Consider the following 17,927-nt stretch of genomic DNA (forward strand, 5'->3'; position numbering starts at 1 on the left):
CTGACAAGAATAATTGTACACAAAGAGCAGAAAGGATGAGGTGTTACAGAAGAAGAAAGAGCGAGAGAGAAAAGCGAGTATAGGCTAACAGTGACTTTTCTCAGCAGCCGAGCTTCCAGATGAACATACAGTATATTTTCCCAATTAGTTTCCTCCAGAGGGATTTCTCACAGCTTCAATAAAAAGCATTGGATCAAACCAACTAGTTTCAGAATCACTTTAGGATGTTTTTGAAAGTGCAAAAAAAAAAAAGCTACAGAATTAATTAACATTATTAATTTACACTTTTTTTGTGATTAGAAAAAGCTAAATCACATATGACCCGGCCTGGATCACAAAACTTAAGTCTTAAGTGTCATATTTTGGAAATTAAGATTTAAACACAGTCTAAAAGCTTAATAAAATAAACTTTCTTGTGATGTATGGTTAGTTAAAATAGGTATATACAATTATTGAATTTAACAATTTGTAAATATGGAATTTGAGGGTTAATAAAATCTAAATATTGAGAAAATTGTCTTTAAAGTTGTCCAAATATCTATTCAATGCATATAACTAAGCAAAAACTAAGCCTTGAAAGTAACTAAAAGTAAACAAATTTATACAAAAAAAAAAAAAAAAAACCTGCATGGAAGATTATCTTTACTTAATATTCTAATAATTTTTGCGATTAAATAAAATCATTTTGACCCATACAATGCTATTTTTGGATCTTCCTAAAATATAGCCATGCAACATTGCTTTTGTAATTCAGAGTCACATACCCAAATACATTGTGATGAACATAATGATTACTGTATATTTAAGAGCATTAGAGAATGGATTTCACGGGGAATATAGCTTACATACACGGACGCCATTTCAGTAAACAGAAAAAGTAGCGCGAAACTTGGATCTGTCATGTATTAGAAAAAAAAACTTACCTCAGGTCATTCAAACGCCAAACATCGGGGACTTTTAGTTAATTTGGCTTTAATATTTGTCCTGTATGCAAAGCAGAGCCTCGAAATGCACATTTGTCGATCAAAAAATAATTAGCACTCTTCAGCAAATTGCATGCAGTTTAATTTTCAGCCACTAGGGATAAATGTTACGTCAAATAAAAAAAAATAAATAAACACAAACTGCACACATCCCTAAGGTTTATTATTGGGCTGTTTTTTTAAAATATTAATGAACCTTGTTTTGTAATTATTATTATCTTAAATGAATAATTTCAATTTACAAAGGTTCTACTTTTACTGGATATTCTAAAGTTGTATGTCATGTTAAACTTTATTATGTAAAAATTCAAGTAAAAATCTATCAGCAGTGCAGTTAACTAAAATGTTGTTTAATGTTTGTTCATTAACTGTTTTTAATGCTGAAATAAACATGAACTAAGATTAATAAATGCTCTGTCAGTTTGTACACAACCTAAAACGTCAACATGACTACTTTCAATCATCTCTTTTTAGTCTGTTTGACACCGAACAGAGCCCTCAGAAAACAAACGGCAGGCATATTCACTTTAGCTTTAGCTAATTATTTCTCTGACAGCTTAACCAATCATGTAATGTGGCTAATTAATTTCGGACTAACAACTTAATGATGAACAGGTGATGGCCATCCACAAAGACTGCTTTCCAGTAATAAAAGCAGACACACACGCTGCTTCAGCTCATGCTGCTGTGATTTAACTCTGTTTTAAGTTTATTGATCCTCTGTTTTGCTTTTAAAATGGCTCCAAAAAAAGCAGCTGCAGAGCCGACAGCCACAATTACAAAGGGCTCTGAGAATGAGACCACTGAAACTAAACCAGGTAAGTAGAGTTTGCTTGTTTATATACTGCTAGAAAATTGCCTATTCGTTAAAGTTAATGGGGTAAGCTTTGTTTATATTTGCACATTGTTTCTCAATTTAGTTTTTAGATTAGTATTTGCAAATTCTGAATTGGGAAATCATTAGCTGACAATGATTATTAAAATTGACAAAATATAAACAATATACTTGAGTATACACAGGTGGGTCAGTGAATTTTTTTATTCGGGCAGAACAGGGTTTGGTGTATTTGTACCAAAATTAGCCATATCAATTAAGAAAAGGACAACAGATTACCTAACAAATGCTGTAGAGCTGATGGCTACAATTGCTGCACTGTATTGGACGGAGGGAAGTGGCTTAAAGAAAGTGGTTATGTTCAGGCTCTAGTTCAGCATTAAGTCCATAGCATCAAAGAACAGGAAGGATTGCATATACGAAGTGTATGAAATTTATTTAGACTTCAGAGAGCAAATGTTATAATAAAAATTTGTGGATGTCTATAGGCATTAAAGGAACTTAAACTGCACCTTTTTTTGCTAAAGCATGCAAACTTGACTAAATTATGAATATCTTAAGTAAAACAGAAGCAAAAGTTGGTTAAGAAGGACATTAAAACTGTGGCAATGTAATTGGGATGGGGATATAATGGGTGGACATTTATTTACTATACGGGAGAAAGTAGGAAATTGAAAGATGGGTAAAGGAAATGATAAAATAGAAGGAATAATAACACTGTTAAAAGGAAAACATCCAACTGGATTGTGTAATTGTTAGGTGGAGGAGTTGGTCGAATATGTTTTGTCATTGCAAGAAATTCATAATAGAGAAATATTAAAGAGAAATTCTACAACAAAACTCTTCTCAAATCAGCATAAAAATTATTCTTTGAGGCTATAACAATGAAAGTATAGTGAACTATAGGAAAACGGGGTTAATTAAAAGAATTTAAAAGAATAAAGATTTGGGTATGTTTATAGGTTTTATTTATTATTATTATTATTATTATTATCAATTTTTTTTTTTATTTATTAATTTATTTTTTTTATTAAAAAAATATATTATTTGCTCACCCAATGACTGTTGGGTTTAGGGGTTGGATTGGGTGATATGCCTCTTTAAAATTGTACAACTGAACTGTATGAATTAGCCACTTGGTGACCAAAGTAAAATACTTGCCTTTTTTTCTTGATCAGGCTGGCAATTTCAAGCAGTGTGATAACCCATATTTACCATGTCACTTTCAAATATGATTGTGCGAGTATAAAACTTAAGCTCTGTTAGTTTTTTTTGTTTTGTTATAAATGTAGTGACCGTCAACACTAGTTTGTTGATCTGACTTTAGCTGAAACCTGAAGTTATCAGAGTTTTACTTTGTAGTTTGACTAATGTTAATTTGATTTTTAGTCAGGTTTTTTTTTTTTTTTAAATCTATCCAAGGTCTCTTTAAATTTTTTTTCTCCCTCTTCTAAAGTGTTTTTTTTTTTCTTTTTTTTTTTTTCTCCCAATAAAACTAGCAAATAAATCAGCCAATTGGGTAATTTTGTACAATGTATTTTTTTCCCCGACCACTGTTGGCTAATTGTTTAAAGAAGGGCAAAGCCCACTTAACTATCTTCTGAAAAATTAATTTTATATTTCTAGAAAATGCTTTAAGAACTTAAATGCACTGTTGTATTTGAACTGGACTTGTTTGCCAAGTGAGTGCTGTGGATCGGGCCCAGGTGCAGTTCACTTATCAGGTCTAGGCACAGTTGGAAGATGTGCTAGAGCATGGTTTGGTTTTGCTTGGAGTGTTACACTTGTGTGAGCGGAGCGCAAGACTGATGTTTTATTTATTTACTTATTTATTTTATTATAAATTCTTTTTTTTTTTTTTTTTTTTTTTTTTTTTTTTTTTTTTTTTTTTTTTTTTTTTTTTTTTTGGAATAGTGTGATCTGTCAGTTTAGTAAAGATGCAAACCCCTCACTTTCAGAAACCTAATACCTGCAGCATGAGGGCTTGTGATTTAGGAGCATCAAAAGTGGTGGATCTGTTCTGCAAATATTTGACTTGCTGCGTCCCAAACAACTAAAAATACAGAACCATTTAACTAAAGCAATCTCCACTGTGCTGAGCAAGAGCGTTTATCTTCCTGTTAAACTGAATTGTCGATAATGTAAGGGTGGTCTGGCTCGGAAGGTAAAATGCAATGCGGGTGCTGGCTGATGGGGGGGGGGGGGGGGGGGTACAATTGAGCTTTGTGTTAGTTCAAGGCAACAGTAGTGAGTGACTGCACTGTTGCCAGCAAGTTACCGCAACTGATCTTTACAGTAAGTTTCCTATAAATGTTTTCCAGCAGCAGGCCCTGATGCAATTTCACTTTATAGTAAAATGGCCTTACAGTAACTGTGTATACCACACCTAAATTTTGGAGTATTTTTACAGAACTCTTCCTTTTAATTACACTAGCAGTAAACCTTATTTTTAGTATTGCATCCAATAAATCCCAAACAAGTGACCCATTTTTCTTTAACTTCAACTACAGTAACAGTACTTCAATTACAGTAGAATACCAAAAGGTTTTAACATGCAGTAAGTTACTGTAAAAGCATTAAAGTGACCCACAATGCAGTGCATATTACAGTAGTTGACTAAATGTATGTGGTATTTGCAGTAAATGACATTGTTTTTCAGTCTAACCATGTATTTGGACTTTCCTTCTGGTCTCAGCAGCTCCTGAAGACTCCAATGCAAAATCTGCAGCACGCAAGGTTTCTCCACACCCGTCCACCATGGAGATGGTGAAAGAAGCTTTAAAAGAGCTGGACTCCAGAAAAGGTGTTTCCGCTCAGGCTATTCGTGGCTACATTAAAGAAAAGTACACCACTGTAGACGAGACTAGACTGAAGTATATGGTGCGGCGAGCCCTGAACAAAGGCATGGACACTGGTGTGTTTGTGCGACCTGCTAATTCTGGGTCAACGACGGGTGCTCAGGGACGCTTTCGGGTAATTTAATTCACCATGTTCTATTAATTTGAGGTTTTGGTGTATTTCTATTCTGCTTATCTTTTGTGTCCTAAATCCAGATTGCTGCCAAGACCAAAGCAAAAGAAGCGAAGGCTCAGTCAAAGGAAAATGCTGATCCCAATGAACCAAAAGCTACAAAACCTAAGAAGGCAAAAGCAACCAAAGCCAAGGGTGAAGGTAATGTGCTTCTGTCTTCAAGTGGGCTTTTAAAGTGGTGTGTTAACCGAAAAATGCTAGTAGTCATTTACTCGTACACCTGAACTATGTTCCCCGTAATATTATACGGAGTCTTAAATGCACAGTGACTTTATTTTTGGATTTACTATGTTTGGTTGACATTATTTGAAAATGTAAGTGTCTGAAAGAAGTGCTTGGCAATGCAAGTTACTAAAGTTTCAGCTAGGGTTTTGTGTTCTGTAAGACACTTGCTACATCTTCATGAAATTATCTTAATGACATTTATTTATTGTGTGAAATGCATGTAAAGTTGTTGTGGCCCACTGAAGTCTTATTTGGGTAGCCTTTGGTAAGTTTATTTATTTTTTGTGCTTTAGCATCTTTGGGGCTTTAAGTTAAAATGGCCCTTTTTAAAACTTAAGTGTTGTAACCCTACTCTGTGTTTGTGCTGCAGAACTCCTCTTACTGTAAAACACATTTTACTGGACTGTCCTGCTTTTACTGACTCCTGAAGCCTTTTTTTATGAAATTAACTCTTTGAAGGATATTTAACAGTGAAACCAGAAAAGATTTTAGAATTTATCATGCATGAAAAACGCATCTATATATTTTATTTGTTTGTTTGTATATTTGTTGTTGAAATATTCCTGCCATGAAAATAGCCTTGGTTGCTGACATGGCCTAAATAAATACATTACACTTAAATGTTGTAACTGCAAGAAATGGTGAGGTAAGAATCTAAACCATTAAACATCCATTTAAAATGTACAGCATGTTGACCTCGTACCAGAGTGTGCTCTTGGAACAAACCAATCATTGTCCATTAGTTCAGGTAGGGTGTTGTAGATCTCCTTGTTCTTCTGTCTGTAAGTGCACACTGTTGTAAACTTTTTGAACAGTTGAAAGTTGATCAATTTAAATGGAAAGAATTAAGTTAAATTAATAACTGAAGAAATTGGATAATTAAGTGAAATTTATTTTACATTTTTTAATGTATATAAATGAGGACTTAAATTTTTATAAATGAGAAATTAAATGTGTGAATTTTAGTACATTTTAATTCCCATGAAATTAAATTTAAATAAATAAGATTTATATAATAATAATGATGTAACATTTAATTATACATTTTTATTTAAAAGAGCCAATTATGTAATTTTGAACTAAGTAAATTTATATAAATTTTTAAATTAAAAAATAATAATCTAAGCATAGTCATCTTATTGAAATGTGATAGGCTAAGGCTTTTTTTTTTTTTTTTTTTTTTTCTCCCCTTCCTCTCGCCCCCTCTCCAATGAACATGTCGTGTTTTGTACTGCCTATTTTCAAGGAGCAACCAAAGAGAAGCCCACAAAGAAAAAGGAGACCACAGATGTGAGTTGTCTAAACTATCTACATGAGCAAACATGAAACTCCTTAATCAGCGCATCCACCTTTTTATCTTTCTTTCTTTCAGGATGCTAAGCCAAAGACGTCGGAGCAAAATGGCACCGCCTCAAAGGTGGCCCCTGCTAAGAAGCCAAAGGCGAAGAATGCTGCAGGGGAAGGTGGAGCCAAGCCCAAACCCAGCAAAGCTAAAGCATCAAAAGAGGGAGCAGAGGAACCAGCGGCTAAGAAAGGAGGAAAGAAAAATGCTGCGAAGGCAGAAGACGGTGAATCTGGAGCTGCGGCCACTGAGAAAGCCCCAGGGAAGAGAGCAAAAAAGTGATTCACAGACTTGTACTGTTTTTATTCATTATTTAAGTGTTGACCATTTATTTTTGGTACAGAAGTGCACTAATAAAAGCTGTTTTACTACTTTTTTGAAAACCTTTGACTTTGGTGGCTGTTGCATTACTGTGGTAAAATGGTGTTTGAATCCTTAGACTTGCTGTAGTGTTGTTAATGTATGCAAATTAGGAACGATATCTCCAGTAGTTAATCCTAAATGTCTAACGCGAGTAGTCTATGGTGCACTTTAGAGGCATCTTATTGACTGTTCTTCAATGATTGCTCCTGACAGATGTGGAGAGAATTTCATGCTTGACAACTAGTGTTTAGTTAAAAAAAAAAAAAAAAAAGTTTTCTCTTCTTATCAGCAGCAGAAGTTGTCATTAACAAACTTGGAATGCCTTGAAGGAGAGATTCAGAAACGTTTACATGCTTCCTGAAGAGAAAGGTGATAAGTTCTGAAACAAAAACTGAGTTTATTTTAAGTACACTTCTTTTTTTTTTTTTTTTTTTTTTTTTTTTTTTTTTTTTTTTTTTTTTTTAAGATGCTGATCACAGTTAAACTTTTGTGAAATGGGTCTATCATAAATGTGAATATTTGTATGTTTAAATACACTAGCGTTGTATAAATGGCTTTTTTTTTTCCCTCCCAGTTTAAATTACTTTAGGTGTGCTAAATTTAATGGAAATTCAAATTAAAACAATCCTTGTTTTATACATGTAATTTAAAGGATGGCAGTTTAGTCTAGGGCTGCCCAATGCATCATTTCAGCATTGATGTTGCAATGTGTGCTTTCACTGGTCATCATGCAGCATCTGCAATGTGGAGCTGGAATTGTTGATCAGCAATGAAGAATGTACAGTGTTTGCATTTTAAGTTTGATTTATTCAATTAATAGGAGCATCACAAAATGGCATTATGCATGAGGTGGTGCTTGTAATGGTGGATTGATCATATCAATGTTTCAATTCTATGAAATGTGTGGTGTTAAAAGAAATGAGTTTTATAGCTTATATATATATATATATATATATATATATATATATATATATATATATATAAAATTTTTTTTTTTTTTCCCTCTTCATTTACAGATCATGATGTTATGGATGGTTCTTTAAATATATCTGTTTTTATCGGGGGGGGGGGGCAAACTATCATGATAATATATTGTATTACTGTAAATTAATACCTGACTGCTTCACGTTTATCTTTGCTCAATTTCTCAATCTATCCTTTGAAATTGCAATCAAAGTTAATGATTTTATTCCAAATAGAGACATTCTGCTGAAATGTATTCATGTTGCAATATAAATCGCAGCATCTGATTTTCCCAATATCGTTCAGCCCTAGTTTAGATCCCTGTTAAAAAAATTGCAATATAAAGAATTAGGTCGGCATGTTTCAACTAAGTTGGACTTTCAAAGTTGTAACAGCATTTCATGCGGATTAAAAAGAAATAAAATGGTTTGGATTTAGTTTTTTTGCCACTCGAAGATACTTGACCTCTAAACTTTAAAACCATAGCATTACACCTTCCATTTTTAATTTACTGTTTTGAGATTTATTATTATTTTTTTTTTTACAAATAAAAAATACGTTTTGCATAACCTAAATAAGTAAAGCTACTTGATTCCTACCAAATTGTCAATATTGACAATACATGAAGACGAAAATGATAAAATAAGCAAATTAGTATTGATAGCTTGAATGGTTTGCCGATTTACAAGGGAATACATTTATGGTGAAAATAGGGAAACAGGAAGAGCCTCATATCCTCTGTGTGTTGAGTGATTTAACCACACTTGTGGTCTTGGCCACTTGAGAGTGAGTGAGTGTGGCTGGAAATAAGTGTACAAGATGGTCTGACAGATGCTAAACCTCAGTACCCTTATAATGCTCACTCAATCAACACTGCATAACCATATTTGAGGCTTAGCATATCCCATCATTCATCATGCTTAGAGACTTTCATTTTCTGATCTAGGGAAATGTTATAAAGCAACTTAAAGAGTTCACACACAATTGTTAATAGTTTTTTTTTCCACAAACCGGAGTTTGAGTTTTTATTGTCTGTTAAACACACAGATATGCTAAAAATGTGAATGTGGTTATAGTGTGTGGACATCAATGGCTGCTTTTTCCCTCCTACATTCTTCAGAAAATGTTTTTGGGTGATTTATTATGATGAGGGTTGCACATTTTGTTGACCCTCAAATTAGTGTATTTTGACAGGTTTGCACCTGCTTTCTATTACATAATTAGAAGCACCACGATTAATTTGTCATTCATATGAATACCGAACAGATGTTTATTGTAAAGTACATTGTACACTGAAAATATGCTGGGTTCCACATGTTCCATTTGTGTTTTGAACAAAATGAAATAAAGTTTATTAATTAATTTTTAATTAAGTTATTAATAAAGTTGATTTAACATAAATCATAATTATCAATAATTTTGTAATTTTATTGCTTCAGCTCATTTTAAATTGGTTTGAATGAGCAAAAAATAAATAAATTGTGCGTGTATTGTATGTATAAAATACAGTATGTAAATTAAGCTCTGTAAACTCTTTCCTTGTATTTTTAAAACACTCCTCCGGTTGCACAGACAATGCTTAAGGCTTGTCTTAGATTAAATCGCATGTTTGAGCTGTCTCAACTGAAAATAACTTGCAGTTAGAGACCTTTAAATCCCTTAGTGGCATTGTTTTGTCCCCAGAATTCACATCAATAATGTTTTTTTTTTTTTTTGTTTTGTTTTGTTTTTTTTTGTTTAAGTGGCTTTAATATGTAATTTAACTACGTTCTTGTCCTGACTTGAGCTAAGCCTTGTTTGTGAAACTGGACTTATGTTGTAAAAGTGTGTCTTATAGGTTATTTAAACTTTCTTCAACACATTTGTTGTTTTTTCACCCGTTTAAAAACTTCAGAAAGACCCCAAGTGTGTGTTCTGGGACATTTGGCATTTTGTTTGACATTAGGGCTTCCACTTTATTTGAAAAATCTGACATTGCAATATTTAGTAATTCTACAATACACTGTCTATTGTACTGTGAATACAATTTCACCAGATGACTTGAACAGCTTTATTAAAAAAAAACAAACAAAAAAAAAAACAATCCTTCATTTTAGATTGACTGGGAAGATTTTGTGAGGGAGTGAAGGATTATTATAGTTAACAATAGTAAACTTGCTTTCCTAAATATTAATAAGTAAAATATAATAAATAAAATTACAAGCATGCTGTAGATAAATACAATAAAGCAAAGAAAAAAGTTGATCATAGTTCTCTTGAAAGTCTAACAGTATTCAGTTATACATATATCTTGAATAATCAAATGTAACACACCGCGTATTCATTGTATAATACAATAAATTTAACCTTTATTAAAGTTTAAAACATTATAATTTCTTGTAGCTGTGTTTTTTATACTCTGAAATATTTAAATATCCACACAGTCACAGGCTTTAAAGGAATAGTTCACCCAAAAACTTGAATTTACTCACCCCTTCACTTGTTTCAGATGTTTGTGTTATTAAAATTTCTTCTTTTGTCTTCAACGGCAAAAAAATAATAAACTCAAACATTGTAATGTTTAATTTTGGCTGAACTATCCCTTTAAAAACACATGCAGATGATAAACCTTCAATTAAGATTGCACTCTGCATTGATTATAATAATCTATGGGCAAGTACAGCAAGTAGGTCGCTATTGTAAGGAGAGGAGTCTGGCTGCAGAATCGGTGCAGATGCAATCTGAGCTGTATCCAAAGCTTTTTTAATGTGCTCACCGATCCCCACCCCTAATCCCACCCTTCACAGAGACGTTACTAGCGCCATTGAGTGCATTGTGTCTGACATTGCATCTCTGAGCGATGCAATCTCAGCTTGCATCATAAAGGCTGCATCCAGATACTATTGTTTTTGAGTGATGGCTGGGTCTGTTGGCGTTTCTGTGTGGAGTTTGCTTGTTCTCTGTGTTGGCATGGGTTTCCTCTGGGTGCTCCGGTTTCCCGCACAGTCCAAACACATGCACTATAATTAGGCAAACAAAATTGTCCGTAGTGTGTGTGAATGTGAGAGTGTGTGGGTGTTTCCCTGTACTGGGTTGTGGATGGAAGGGCATCCACTGTTTAAAACATGCTGGAATAGTTGGTGGTACATTCCGCTCTGGTCGACCCCTGATAAATAAGGGACTAAGCTGAAAGAAAATGAATGAATGAATATTCAGCTATAATTCCAACTCAACATTGCATTTCCTATTGTGAATGCACACAACGTGATATCGGTGCTGTTACAATATATAACGTATAGTCACAGGAGGCGCATGTTTGGAGAAGAGGGCTCCATATCACTGGCTTTTGAATAAAGCAGCTACTGTCAGAGAAATGTCTGTTTAATTGGCAACCTGAGCATGTTATTTTGAGTAAACACATTTTTCAATGTCATGAAGGTGGATGGGTTGTACAGGTCTTCATCTCTATGGTAACTAAAGCTGCACTGTTGCTTTGCTCCAGGGCAGGTTTGTTCTGGATTTGAGATGGTGAAGATACTGGACCGGTCAGACTCTGTGTTCTCTGTATCATTCACTCCAGGCAGTTCTTGCCTCATAAATAAAACTGTGTTATTGCTTTTTAGTGTGTATGTGTATGGCTAGGTGTTTACAGAGGCTGCTGCTCATATTTGCACACGTGTTCTGTGCTGACTTTGATTTGAGATTTTTAGTGAATTTCTCATTCACTTTTTAAAAACATGAAATTCCATTTTAGACGTGCCATGTGGTGTCTGCTTTAAGGTTAGCATCTTGAGCTGAAGCTCAAAATGGTGGAAATTGTCAATTCTGTTATTGTCAACCATGTTACTGTCCCTGTCCACTGTTTTTTCTCAATTCTGTTATTATCAACCCTCTGTCAACAATAATTGTCAACTCTATTAGTCATCTGTATTACTGTCAACTCTGTTACTGTCAACTGTATTAGCCTCTAACTGTCAACTCTGTTATTGTCAACTGTTACTGTCAATTAATACTGTCAACTCTCTTACTGTCAACTGTTTTTATCGACTCGGTTACTGTCGTCTGTAATTGTTAACTCTAATTGTCAACTGTTACTGTCAACTGTTTTTGTCAACACTTACTGACAACTACAACTTAACTCCGTTACTGTCAACTATTACTGTCAACATTTTTATTGTCAACACCGTCAACTATAATTTTCAACCCTGTTATTGTCAACGATTACTGTCAACTCTAATGGTCAACTCTGTTACTGTCAACCATTTTTGTCAACACTATTAGACAACTCTAACTCTCAACTCTGTTACGGTCAACTATTACTGGTAACTCTGTTACTGTTAACTCTGTTATTGTCAACTGTTTTTGTCAACTCTCACTGACAACTCTGTCAAATCTGTTACTGTCATCTATTACTGTCAACTCTAATTGTCAACTCTGTTAGTCATCTCTATTACTGTCAACTCTTTTACTCAACCATGTTACTCACAACTCTAATTGTCAACTCTGTTACTGTCAACTTTATTAATGTCAACACTTATTGTCATTTCTATAACTGACAACTCTAATTGTCAACTCTGTTACTGTCAAATGTATTTGTCAACCCTATTACTGACAACTCTAACTGTCAACTCTGTTATTGTCAACTCTAACTGTCAACTCTGTTATTGTCAACTCTGTTACTGTCAACTAATACTGTCAACTCTGTTATTGTCAACTCTAACTGTCAACTCTGTTATTGTCAACTCTAACTGTCAACTCTGTTATTGTCAACTCTGTTACTGTCAACTAATACTGTCAACTCTGTTATTGTCAAGTCTAACTGTCAACTCTGTTATTGTCAACTCTGTTACTGTCAACTAATACTGTCAACTCTGTTATTGTCAACTCTAACTGTCAACTCTGTTATTGTCAACTCTAACTGTCAACTCTGTTACTGTCAACTAATACTGTCAACTCTGTTATTGTCAACTCTAACTGTCAACTCTGTTATTGTCAACTAATACTGTCAACTCTGTTACTATCAACTGTTTTTGTCAACCCTATTATTGACAACTCTAACTGTCAACTCTGTTATTGTCAACTCTAACTGTCAACTCTGTTATTGTCAACTCTAACTGTCAACTCTGTTATTGTCAACTCTAACTGTCAACTCTGTTATTGTCAACTCTAACTGTCAACTCTGTTACTGTCAACTAATACTGTCAACTCTGTTATTGTCAACTCTAACTGTCAACTCTGTTATTGTCAACTAATACTGTCAACTCTGTTACTATCAACTGTTTTTGTCAACCCTATTACTGACAACTCTAACTGTCAACTCTGTTATTGTCAACTCTAACTGTCAACTCTGTTATTGTCAACTAATACTGTCAACTCTGTTACTATCAACTGTTTTTGTCAAACCTATTATTGACAACTCTAACTGTCAACTCTGTTATTGTCAACTCTAACTGTCAACTCTGTTATTGTCAACTCTAACTGTCAACTCTGTTATTGTCAACTCTAACTGTCAACTCTGTTATTGTCAACTCTGTTACTGTCAACTAATACTGTCAACTCTGTTATTGTCAACTCTAACTGTAAACTCTGTTATTGTCAACTAATACTGTCAACTCTGTTACTATCAACTGTTTTTGTCAACCCTATTACTGACAACTCTAACTGTCAACTGTTACTATCAACTGTTTTTGTCAATTCTTCTTGATTATATGGCTGAACAACTCTGTCGGTTACTGTCGACTGTAACTGTTAACTGTAATTGTCAACTCTGTTACTGTCAACTGTTTTTGTCAACACTATTACTGACAACTCCAGCTATTAACTGTTACTGTCAACGTTTTTATTGTCAACACTTTGTCAACTCTAATTTTCTACTCTGTTATTGTCAACTATTACTGTCAACTCTGTTACTGTTAACCCTGTTACTGTCAACTATTTTTGTCAACTCTAATACTGACAACACAAACTGTCAACTATTAATGTCAACTCTTATAGTCTACTCTAATTGTCAACTCTGTTTCTGTCAGCTACTAATGTCAACTCTATTACTGTCAACATTTTTATTGCAAACACTTTTTGTCAACTCTAATTTTCAACTCTGTTACTGTCAACCCGTAGGTCAAACTTGTTGCTAACGAGTCCAAGTATCAACTCTGTTTTTGTCAACTCTGATTGTCAATTCTGTTACTGTCAACTCTGTTATTGTCAACACCTATTGTCAACCCTATTAGTGTCAACTATTACGGTCAACTGTTTTTGTCCCTACTACGGTCAACCCTAGTTGTCAACTCTGTTACTGTCATCTCTATTACTGTCAACAGTTTTTGTCAACCCTGGTACTGTCAGTTCTAATTGTTTAATTATTGACTGTTACTGTCAGCTCTGTTACTGTATTTTCAAGTCTACTGATGTTAAACTGGGCAAGGCAGTGGCGCAGTAGGTAGTGCTGTCACCTCACAGCAAGAAGGTCGCTGGTTCAAATCTCGGCTCAGTTGGTGTTTCTGTGTGGAGTTTGCATGTTCGCACTGCATTCACGTGGGTTTCCACTGGGTGCTCTGGTTCCCCCACAGTCCAAAGACATGTGGTACAGGTGAATTGGGTAAGCTAAACTGTCTGTGGTGTATGAGTGTGTGTGTGAATGTGTGTGTGGATGTTTCCCAGAGATGGGTTGTGGCTGGAAGGGCATCTGCTGTCTAAAAATTAGCTGGATAAGTTGGCGGTTTATTTCGCTGTGGCGACCCTGGATTAATAAAGGGACTAAGCCGACAAGAAAATGAATGAATGAATGAATGGATGATGCTTAACAATAGGTTAAACACCAATTAGTAACAGAATCAAATGTTCCCTATCACATTTTGCATTATTCTACTCTAATAGTTGATTTAGTCTACTTTAAATTACACATTACTTGTATATCATTCCAGTTCAAAAGGTGATATTTAAAGGCTTAGCTTAGGTTAATTAAAGGTTAATTAGGTTAACTAGGCAAGTTAGGGTAATTAGGAAAGTCATTGTGTAACAGTAGTTTGTTCTGTAGACTATTGGGGGGGGGGGGGGGGGGGGAACTTAAGAGGGCTAATAATATTGACTTTAAAATGGTATTTAAAAAATTTAAAACAGTCAGTGCCAATAGCCTTGTGATTAGTTGACATATAGCACCAAGTTGCTTCCCTCGAGCTCGAGGTCCTTTGCAGATCCATACTCTCTCTCTGCTCACCATGACTTCCAGTCAATTCTCTACAATTTTCTATTAATTAAAGGTTTAAACAGAATTACAAAACTATTAAAAACTGCTTTTCTTTGAGCCAAAATAAAACAAATAAGACTTTCTCCAGGAGAAAAAAAAACATTTTAGAAAATACTGTGAAAAATGTTTTGCTCTGTTAAACTTCCTCAGGAAAATATTTGAAAAAGAAATTCTCATGAGGGCAAAATCACAGTTCTTCAACTTTACTTTATTATGGTCACTTGTTGTTGGTTGTAAAAAGCAGAATTCTGTGTTACTTATTTTTGCATGTATTTGACAACAACAACAAAAAAGTCAGCCCCCCCACCCAGGTTAAGGAAGGGCAGGTCTTTGAGCAGTCAAGACAATCGCATTAAGACTTGCTGATCCACAGGAAAGACGGCCAGATCAGAGGTCAGCTGACAAAGGAATTCTTCTCTCTCTGTGGGACTGAGACTGTGTGTGTGTGAAGCTCTGGCCCCTTGAGGGGAGTTTAATAAGTCTGTGCTGTTTCCACCACACTCGGGTCCCTGAGAAGCCTGGGGCCAATGAGAAGGGCCGATTCAGCCAGCAGGACACCCCCAAAATCCTCTCTGATTACCCCCTCATTAGTGTATGGCTCCTAGTAGGGCTGCACGATACTAGAAAAAAACTGACATATCAATGTTTTGTTTTTCTGCAATATAAAGTAAAAATTATTATTATTATTTTTTTTTTTTTTCAGAAAATTGCCGGTAATATTCCGGAAAAGTCTGTATGTGTGAAAGGGGCTAATGTTAATGTATAAAAATGGTATAATTGATGTAATAGTGGTTTTTCAAATCTTTTGTTTTCTTTCATTTGTTTTGTTTTCTTTTTTTGGCCTTTCTTTATAGTTGTAGTTGCTTTTTTATTGCTTTGTGTTGCTGAAATGTCAAAATAAAAATATAATATTAAAAAAATAAAGCTTAACTTGAGAAATTTTTTAAACAAAAATCCTATCATTTTTTTCTTCAACCATACACTTACAAATGTTGAGTTATTTATTTAACCCAGTGGTTGAGTTAAAAATATTTGATGCTTCGTTGAGTTATTTTTAACCTTTATTGGTTGTTTATTAACTCACCAGTTGGGTTCAATATTTGGTGCTTTGTTGGGTTATTTTGAACTTTTATTGGGCTATTTATTTAATAACTCAACCAGCTGGGTTAAAATATTAAAAAATTTTAACAGTCAACTGATTTAACTGACACAGAACAGCTTTATTAATATGCGTGCGTAATGCTGTTTTGGCATTATAACGTTTATTTAGGCTCAAGCTCAAGTTTGCTTTTTTTGTTATCAAATTACCTCGTTGTGTCATGTTTTTATCAGTTTCACCTGCAATCTTAATTATTGATGATACAAACGTGCACTTCATAGCTGATCTCAATTACATGGATAAAAACGCTGCGTCTGGAACTAAAAATGTAATGGAAATAAAGCTTTTTGAGTATTTGTGAAAACTGTATGTTATTTATTTAAACAGCCATGATTATGACATTAATAGTAGTACTAATAGTAGCAATAGTAATAAAAGAATGGGGGGGAAAATTACATTTAATCAAAATAACTCGATGCACTGGGTTAAAATAACCCATAGTTGGGAAGATGCTATAATAACCTATATTTGGGTTATCTATTGTGGTATTTTTTGTCCCACTTTATATTAAGTGGCCTTAACTAATATGTACTTACACAGGAATTAATAGTTTGTTACAATGTACTCATTGTGTAAATACATGTATTTATTGTGTACTTATGCTTGCTTAAACACCTGTATGTAATTACATCTGTAATTAACTTCTGTAATTACATTTCCAAATACACTGCTGACCATTCCCTACATCTTAACCCACCCATAAACCTACCCACACCACCAAACCTGTCAATAACCCAACCTCTATCCCAACTCAAAAGCACCACAAGTGTTCTCAATACATCATGAACACAGTAAGTACATTGTATTTATTTTTAATGCAAGTACATAGTAGTTAAGGACAATTAATATAAAGTGGGACCGTATTTTAAACCAATTATTTTAACTGAGTATATTTCCCATATATAATTGGGAAATTGAGGGTAAACTTTTAATTAGGATACAGTAACCCCTGACCATTCAATATAGCATAATAAAACTTCATACAACTATTCAAGGTGTTTAAAAAAGTCTCGAACACCTTGATTAATTGCATCAGTTGTGTTTGATTGGGTTAGAGTGAAACTGTGCAGAGCTGCGGCCCTCCATGAATTAACTTTGAGACCCATGCTCTAAGGCACAGGTGTCAAACTCAGTTCCAAAAGGGCCGCAGCTCTGCACTGTTTAGTTCCAACCCTAATTAAACACACCTGATCAAACTAATTGAGTCCTTCAGGCTTGTTTGAAACCTACAGGTAAGTGTGTTGGAGCAGGGTTGGAACTAAACTGTGCAGGGCTTCAACCCTCCAGGAATTAATTTTGACACCCCTGCTCTAAGGATATATTGTTCAGCCTTATCCATAATGTTCTGAACTGCAGTGTCTGGTCAGCTATGATCCATTGAAATGTGACTTGAGGATTCGCACATTGTAATATCAATGTTGAAACTATACATTTGGCAACCCTATAGCTCACAGCCAGGTAAAACTACCAAAAAGTGAAAAGGTGAGCAGGAAAACAGCAAGTTTCCGCAGGTGGACGGAGGGAGGACAGGAGAACAGATTGATGAGCTGGATGTGTGGACAAGGAAGACGGATTGAGGAAGTGAAAACAAATGGCGTGATATGAAAGAGGATAAATAGACTTTGCTTTAAAGCACAAGACAGACTGATTGAAAGAATGATAGAGGTCAGCAAACACTAAACCGTGCACAGGCTGAGGGAGGCACGGACAGATTGATGGAGAGAAGGGAAGATAACCTCAGGCTGAGAGTGAAGGAAAACAGCTGAGCGTGAAGAGCTTCAGACTCTTTCTGAGTGTGTGAT

At 34.6% G+C, this 17,927-nt stretch overlaps 1 protein-coding gene and 1 long non-coding RNA gene across 3 annotated transcripts; one reads left to right on the forward strand and one right to left on the reverse strand.

Moving 5' to 3' along the window:
* The first annotated feature begins 1,662 nt into the window (after positions 1 to 1,662).
* On the forward strand, positions 1,663 to 7,209 carry h1m (linker histone H1M). 2 transcript variants are annotated; one of them, NM_183071.2, is given in 5 exon segments: positions 1,663 to 1,801; positions 4,514 to 4,791; positions 4,872 to 4,989; positions 6,320 to 6,363; positions 6,446 to 7,209. In NM_183071.2, coding segments are annotated over 5 exon segments (774 nt in total). In that variant the 5' UTR covers positions 1,663 to 1,719; the 3' UTR covers positions 6,698 to 7,209.
* Positions 7,210 to 10,306: 3,097 nt separating this feature from the next.
* Positions 10,307 to 15,860, reverse strand: LOC147844524 (uncharacterized). Its single transcript, XR_015492163.1, has 3 exons — positions 13,278 to 15,860; positions 12,802 to 13,080; positions 10,307 to 12,337 (listed from the first exon to the last, which is right to left on the reverse strand). It is a non-coding gene; the product is annotated as an uncharacterized LOC147844524 (long non-coding RNA).
* Positions 15,861 to 17,927: the final 2,067 nt, after the last annotated feature.

The sequence above is a fragment of the Danio rerio genome, chromosome 5, assembly GCF_052040795.2.
Source record: "Danio rerio strain M-AB ecotype USA chromosome 5, GRCz13ab, whole genome shotgun sequence".
Taxonomy (NCBI): domain Eukaryota; kingdom Metazoa; phylum Chordata; class Actinopteri; order Cypriniformes; family Danionidae; genus Danio; species Danio rerio.